Source organism: Gobio gobio, assembly GCF_949357685.1.
Source record: "Gobio gobio genome assembly, chromosome: 4".
NCBI classification, from domain to species: Eukaryota; Metazoa; Chordata; class Actinopteri; order Cypriniformes; family Gobionidae; genus Gobio; species Gobio gobio.
The window spans coordinates 37,075,815-37,083,501 of NC_137100.1; the positions used below are offsets into that span (position 1 = coordinate 37,075,815).

The 7,687-nt window shown below is 42.4% G+C and overlaps 1 protein-coding gene across 2 annotated transcripts in view; it reads right to left on the reverse strand.

The window, feature by feature from the left end:
* ar (androgen receptor) overlaps positions 1–3,710 on the reverse strand; it is a 111,575-nt gene extending 107,865 nt beyond the window's left edge. The window contains exon 1 of one of the 2 annotated variants that reach the window (XM_079814888.1): positions 1,611–3,710. In XM_079814888.1, the coding sequence (XP_079671014.1) occupies positions 1,611–3,031 (1,421 nt within the window). In that variant the 5' untranslated portion in view covers positions 3,032–3,710. The remainder of the gene's footprint in view (positions 1–1,610) is intronic. The other variant, XM_079814889.1, reaches the window with a different exon arrangement.
* Between the last annotated feature and the right edge of the window lie 3,977 nt (positions 3,711–7,687).

Genomic DNA, 7,687 nt, shown 5'->3' on the forward strand with positions numbered 1-7,687 from the left:
CACAAACTATTAATACTGTACATATAAGTACGAACAATTCCTACTCAAATAAATACAGTGTACGGTGTCAAACTTTATTGTGGTATTCACAGACCACTTTTTCCGCCTAAATGTGGCTTCATATTCTAAGATTCATGTTCAGAAGATTTATTATGTGTGATATCGTGTCAAGACCAGTGTAAAGTTTCTCACACTTTGTCTCATTATTTGGGTCTGAGAGTGCCAGTTCCATGTTCTGGCTGGTGTCTTCTTTTTTTTTCCACAAACATCAAGTGGCGTTGCCTCCAATTCAAACCCCAAAGATTCAAAGGTTAAATACACAACTAAGCTCAAATTCCTTTCAGGAAAAAACACAGACAAAATGCCTCAGATTGAAGCATTCGGATTCTTTAGACCAATGCAGAGACTGTTTCTAATTTTCTCAGTACTCTGAGTTTAAGGTAGTTTCATGTTAGCCTCCTGCATATTTTCTTATCAATGTCCTGATTTTGTTCCAGCCAGCACTGCAGGTCTGACTTAAACCATAGTTTTTTTTTCTTTTTTAGAACAGTTAAACTGTCAGCTGTCAGCTTTCAGTCAATTCAAATTAGATGTATTTATACTTATAGAGCATGTTGTAAAACCAACGAGTGCCGTATCCATGTATAGTTCCATTAAATGTGTGAATGACTCAGAAATAGAATGAGACTACAGCGAAGTTCAATGGTAAGAGATTTGAAGCTCTTGGCATGGTGTCTTTGCATTTGGACACAACCGTGTAGGGTTGCCTTGATGGCAGTATCCCTGGAACCCAACCCTGAGGGAGGAGGCTGGCCTCTGTGTTAAAGACTCTGAGTCTGTATTAATGTGTACAGCTGTCTCTGTGTACTGGTTTACTTGGCTGCAAACATAAAGAGAGGAACTTCAAGCAAATTAACGCTTCCTTCAGGAATTATACATGTAATTACGAGCTAATAAAATGGTCCTGGGGCTAACTGATCCTGATCCATTAATAGCAATCTTATAAAAAACATTCCTATACAGAACTGACATGCTACCATAAACCAGGGGTCCGTGTGACTGTACTACATGGGGTGGAGAAGATATTTAAAACAAAGCCTTTTCCCTAAAGTATTTCACAAGATAATCTTACTATTTGAATGAACATATTTAAACTGAAAATCTAAAGAGCATAATTATATCATATTTTATAAATATTTTAATGGAAATTATCATATAATGTTATCAAGAAAATCTAGAATCTGGATGGGGTCCCTGGATCTGTACAAGTTGAAAACTTAATTACGCACTTTCCAAAATGTCCATTCATCACGTGCATTATTTGTTGATCATTTCGGTTATGTATTCATTGATCAGCTTAAAATAAATATATAAATAAACATTTCTACAAGTCACACAAACTCCTAATTATCTTTTTAATTGTCCTCCGTACGGTCGCATAGAGGGGTACAAAAAGACACGCGTTTTTTTTTTTTTTATCTATTTGTCAAACGCCATTCAATGCAATTTTGCAATTTATAAAGTTAATTGGTTGTAGCAAAAGGAACAAAAATATATATATATATATATATATATATATATATATATTGTGTATATTGTATTACTCTTACCTGCCATCCGTGAACGATGTTACATCCAGCCATTCGCCCACCTCGTTTTTTACGCAGGGCATGTTAGGGTACGGGGGACGGGTCAGCATCCCGCCCGGGTACCACTGTTCGGGCGGAGGTCGCTCCCGCGGAAACAGAGACCCGCTTCGGCCGTACTCGTAGGGGTTAGAAATAAACGGCGTGTCGTGGGCAGTAGCGTAAGTGGTCCTCTGTTTTGGAGGCCCGTACTGGCCGTTACAGTCCTCAGCGTACCTATGCGGGTACGCCCAGGTGTCATTCAGTTCACGGGGCATCATCTCTGCCTTGATTTTGACGTTATAGTGATTCACGTAATCCTCCGCGGGCATCGCGAACTCCCCGGACATCGCCGCGGGCTTCGCGAAGCTCTGGCTCGGTCCGCTTTCGAACTCCGGGTGAACGAAATGGGTCATGCTCGCGGGCAACAGTTGTTCGAACTGGCACGAAGCCGCTTGCGTTCCGTCCATATCCGATGCTGTCGTCCCTTCTGAACTCAGGTTGGCAATGTCCCCGGACAGGCTGGCGAACTCATGCACCTCCTGCACATCCGCGGTTAAGTGTGATCGAGACGCGTTGCTGCACTGCAAAGTCGTCACCTCACCTGCTAGATGCACCAGGTCGCCACTTTTAAACATTCCGAGCACTTTGTCCCTGCCTCGCAGCTCTAAGCCCCTGTCTCGTCCCGCCGCGAGAGCGTACTCTCTGTCTTTCGCTCCTGCCTCCAGCTCGCTCACTGAGCAGTCGAGCAAAGGCATTCCTAACAAATACATTTCATCACTACTACTTTCAGTGGTTAGGGGTGGTGGTGGCGGCGGGGCATGGTGTGGTCCCACCTCGCCTAGTTCGCTGGACTCCATAGCTAAGCCCAAAGACACAGACACGGCTTTGCACAACTCTCGCGCTGTCTCCGAAATGGTGCTGGTGCTGCTGCTGCTGCATGAGCGACTACTACTCGCCACACTTGCGTCACGGCCCGAGCCCAACTCGCGCTTGTGAACTTCAGCTGCACCGTAACCATTCCGTCCGATCTCGGCGCCCCGAAGGAAACCTGCGCGACTGCCGCGGCTTTCGGTGACTTCTACGCGGCCCGAGCCGCTAGATGACAGAGACGAGTCGTTTTTGCTTCCTGTTGAACTCTTGAGAAAATGAATACGGCTCGCCGCCGCCTGTATCACTGAACTCGTACTCTCGTACTCTCTCTCGGGGCAGCATATTATTCCTCTGCTCGGGGACAGCTTGCTTAAACGCATTTCCCTCGACGCGGTCTCCTGCAGGCAGCCGCACTTCTTGGAGCTAGAAATGTCCAAACTCTCGGGGTTACTGGGTCTCGCAACGCGCACGTTTTGAAAGACGCTCTGGTAAGGTCCGTGAAAAACTGTGTCTGGGGACTCGCAAGCCTCCATCAGCCCGACCGGAACCTCAATAGTCTAGTAACAGAGCACAACACAAGCCGTGAGGGTTTAAAGGGGACTCACCGCAACAAGTTCATCGACGAAATACTTGGAAAAAGTTCGCGTCAGACAGACACGAAGGAGCTGCGCAGAGCGAGAGTGTGTAAGCGAAAATAATCAAACGGACGCTCGTGTAATCGCAACCGGAGATAGGCGGCTCTTAATAAACGTCAACGAGAAAAGTTTTCCGAGAATGCACGCGAGCAACCTTTTGGGGCATCCGAAGTCAGATATGTAGTCTACGCGTCTTGTTCATAAATAACGGATGAAAGTGAGCCAAACCAGGGGTGGGAATTTTTCTCCGCTGATCGAGTTGTTTTCCCGGCTACCTTGAGAACACACGATAAGATTTTGCTTTGTCTGTTTTGAATGATCAATCCGAGCCGAAGCGGCGGTTGCTATAGTGCCCTGGGCGCATCATAACAGCCTACACTTTCCTTTTTTAAGTACAATTACAGCCCTTTTCTCTCGTGTCAGGTACTCTCCTGGGCACATTCGCAGGTAATGCGGGAAGAGCTTGCTGTGTCACGGTGTTTTGTCGGGGTAAGCAGTAATTTCACGGAGAGTTCGTTCGGGAAAGTCCTTGAGCGCTTTAGCTGTCAGGACTAAATAATACAGCCACAGGAACCGCGCCAGTTATACGGGTAAATAAGAGCTCACTGCAAATAAGACCATGGGATCACAACTCACTTTAACGAAGTATTAGCCTAAAATAAAACACTGATGATGCATAGCCTATAAATATCGTAGGTTTAAAAAAAGGTGAAAAATACAATAAAATCAACGAGCTCCACTGCTCTATGAGAAACTGCACATGTGCGCACTTTATAGGGGGTCTGGGCCTATTCTGTGGAAATGTTTCTCATGGCTTTTATTACAGCGCACACACTACATTCACAATGGGACTGTTAAGTCCTCAAAATAAGCCACTCGAAGAGCTAAACAGGTTGTTGGCTTTTTCTTTTCTTTTTTTAAAGGGAGATGGCAATATTTAACCTCGCTGAAATAAATGTTCCTGTCTGGACATTTAATGTCACATTAATTCAATATGAAACGATTTTATGTGTGTAATTTAATAAACAATTGTATTAAATTAGGCTACAGAATTTAAATAAATGTAGGCTATGTTTTGTAAAAATTTCAAACATCATCAGATAGAATGGGAATTTTTCAGTTGAGATGGGAATTTGAAAAATGGGAAATGTGACTGACTCAACAATAAAAGAAAATGAGAAAGAGCCAGAATCTGTTGGATAAATAAACTCTACATAAATCCATGAAATCGTTTCACTGGGCGCCACACGAAATTGCCATCTTTTTGGCTTGGACTGTTGTTGCTTTGATAAAGGCTAGGCATCACTCTAACGTTTTCATTTAAGATGAGAAAACATCAAGAAAATAATTATATCTTATTAAAAAAGGTAATGAAACAGGCCACCTGAGGTGGTTTCTCATTCACATCCCGCCATGAGGACCGGTTTGATCAAAAGGCCATTATTATGAGTAGGCCTACTAGGCCTACTACAAATATTATTATTATTATTATTATTATTATACAAGAGCTTATTTGACTGCAAAGACAAGGACATCTCTTAATATCCCTTTTATTCACCGTAACTTACTGTGGCCTATTATTTTCTTTTCCGGAAGGCTCAGGCATTAGGCTAATCGTCCTCAGTGTAACATAATTCCTGTTGTCAGCCATCTCAAAACTAATCACATTGTAACATAGGTCTCAGCCCTTTCAAATGTAACACATATAATGATTTCCTTGCATCAACTATGCCCTATTAATAAGCAAGAGTTTAGAGAAGCACTTCACATAAGCAGAGAGCGTGCCACGTATGCAGTGCAGGAAAAGGATATTGCATTTGCAGCACTGAATTGTCATGAACACTGTTTGATTTGGATGAGGAATGCTGCAGTGAAGTGTTTGAGGTTATTGAGAATGAGTGGCTTATTCAGAATGAACTGGTTAGCGTATGTGGGAGGAGCTGAGACTGGATGGAAATCGAGAGGGCTGTTCGGTTTTGTTTTGGCCGGGGATTGCTGAGATGAAGGGAAAGTGCTCAGTTGTGTTGTTTATCAGTTGGGGCTGAGCTGGATTTGTTTATCTGAGCTGGTATTTGCTTATATTTGTTTATCTCATCATCGCATTTTTATTTATCATTAGCAATTGCCGTCCTACCAATCCTTTTCTATTCTTTTTGCTCTATCACATCCGCTTGAGCGTGTGTGCGCATGTGTGTGTAGAACCTGTTGCTTAGTAACTAAAATACCACATATACTCAGCATTACGGCAAAGTACATCCCACTTACTTTGATTAAACGTTTTTTTTTTTTTTTATTCTTCTATTTATCTGAAATAGTTTTTAAGGTTATGGAGACCTGCTAATGTTATGTTAAAAGAATATTCCAGATTCGGTAGCCAACAAGTCATACAAAAATCGACAGCACATGTGGCAGAGGTTGATTAGCCTACCACAAAAAAAAAATATATATATATATTTTCAACTGGTCCCTCCTGTTTTTGTTTTTTCAAAATTCTGTATTACAGTGAGGCACCAGAAGTGAAAGGGACCATCAATAAAAGGTAATAAAAACACATAAAGAATATGCTTGATTTTAGTTTGGAAAAAAATGGCAAATTACAACTTTGTTGCAATAACAACATAGGCTAACACCTAAAACCCTAAAACGATCATACATTTTTTTTACAGATCAAATAAACAAGTTAACAAGGAGTTAAACAAGGAGTTAATAAACAAGGAGTTAACAGGAGAATTAATTTAAGTGATTTTAAAAGTCTGTGCCTATTTTGTCTTCTGTGATTTTAGCCCCGATTTTGACTCGCAGACAGGTTTTGCGAAATCGCCGACAAATGCCCGAAATCATAGGCAAATCGGTGCTCGTGCACGTGAGTGACAATCATGCAGTGTGGATGATCAAAGACGCGATCAGAGAGAATAACCGATGAGTCGCCGACGCCTGTGAGATATTTGGCATGCTAAATATCTGGACCTGTCGGAGATTCAAACTCCCGCTGTGTGAAATGTGTTTTGACTGAAAATTACATCTGCGATGACCGACAGCCAATGCGGGAGGTTCGTGGAGTTATGGACCAGAATATCAGTATTTTAATAGATATATTTACAATTATATCAAACAGAAACAAAACACAAACTAAAAATGCTTGACCAGCCGCAACAGGAGCACGGTGCAAATTAATTTATTTACCTCAAACTCTCTTTGCTGAACACAACCCTTGCTCCCTGTGTCTCCCGAACCATTTCCTCCGCCATAATCTTTTTCTCCTTTTTGCTGCAAATCAGCGCACAGACAATTTGGATCGCAAGTTTATGCACTGCAGTCTATATTTTTAATAACAATTCCAGTCTCGCGCGAGAATTCCAGTCTGACGCACGTGTGATCTCGCGTTGTTTCATTCTCATTTCTCGCGTGTGTTTGGTTGTGAAACGTAGATTGCGGACGGGACAGAGCTGTCGGCGATTCTTCCTCTTGTACAGTCATGCAGTGTGAAACAACCTGTCGCCAATCTATCGTGCAGTGTGAACACAGCAGCAACTGAATGCTGGCCCAGATGGTCATGCAGTGTGAAAAGAGCAGTGATCCGACGAGTTTGAAAATCGTGCAGTCTGAACCCGGAGTCGCCAGCTCAAGACCGCTACATACTCCGCTAGAACAGAGAAAATTGTTCTCGCTCCCAGGGCTGCGAGAACAAAATTACGTAATTTTGATCTCGGAGCCCTGGTTTGGGAGTTCTCGCAGCTCGTTCTCGACCAAGCAGCAACCTGCCGCAGTTTCTCTTGAAGTCAATACGGAAGTGACATATACTGCAATTCATTGACTGGCCGCTAGGGACAGGCTCCAGTAGGGAGCACAATCTCATTGAGCCCCATGTTAAAATGCCCAACTTTACAGCAGAATAAAACATGTTTACAGCCTGGTACAAATTGTGGTTTTGGTCTATACAGCTAATTTTGCCCTCCATGACGACTGTGAGGGGGGTGAATTTTTTTATAACTCATTCGTTTACATTATATAAAGCAATTAATTATAAAGTTCTGCATAATTAAGGGCGTGGCCACTTCGAGTGACAGGTGGATAGCCATTTATCTGCTGTCTGCTAGTCATCGCGTCACTTCAACTTCGCCCACGTCTCGCCTTTTTGCCCATTTTCTGTTATCCGGGAGTGACGCGCGATGACACGCTGCCAAGATGGCAACGGCCATCTCGTCTCTACTTTACGGTTCAAAACTGCTCATCAGAATCCTATGGGTGACGTCACGGACACTACGTCCATATATTTTTACAGCATTTGGAATGCCCTGCAACGTCATCAAAGAAAGGCAACGACAGGGTCGCGCAGATTATGATATAACACAAACAAATATCATAATTTACTTTACTTTCAAATTTAAAATCACATACACACACATATACATAAACATACACTACCAGTCAAAAGTTTGGAATCATTAAGATTTTTTAATGTTTTTAAAGAAGTCTCTTCTGCTCACCAAGATTGCATTTATGTTATTAAAAATACAAAACAATTATATTGCTAAAATATTGCTATAAAATATT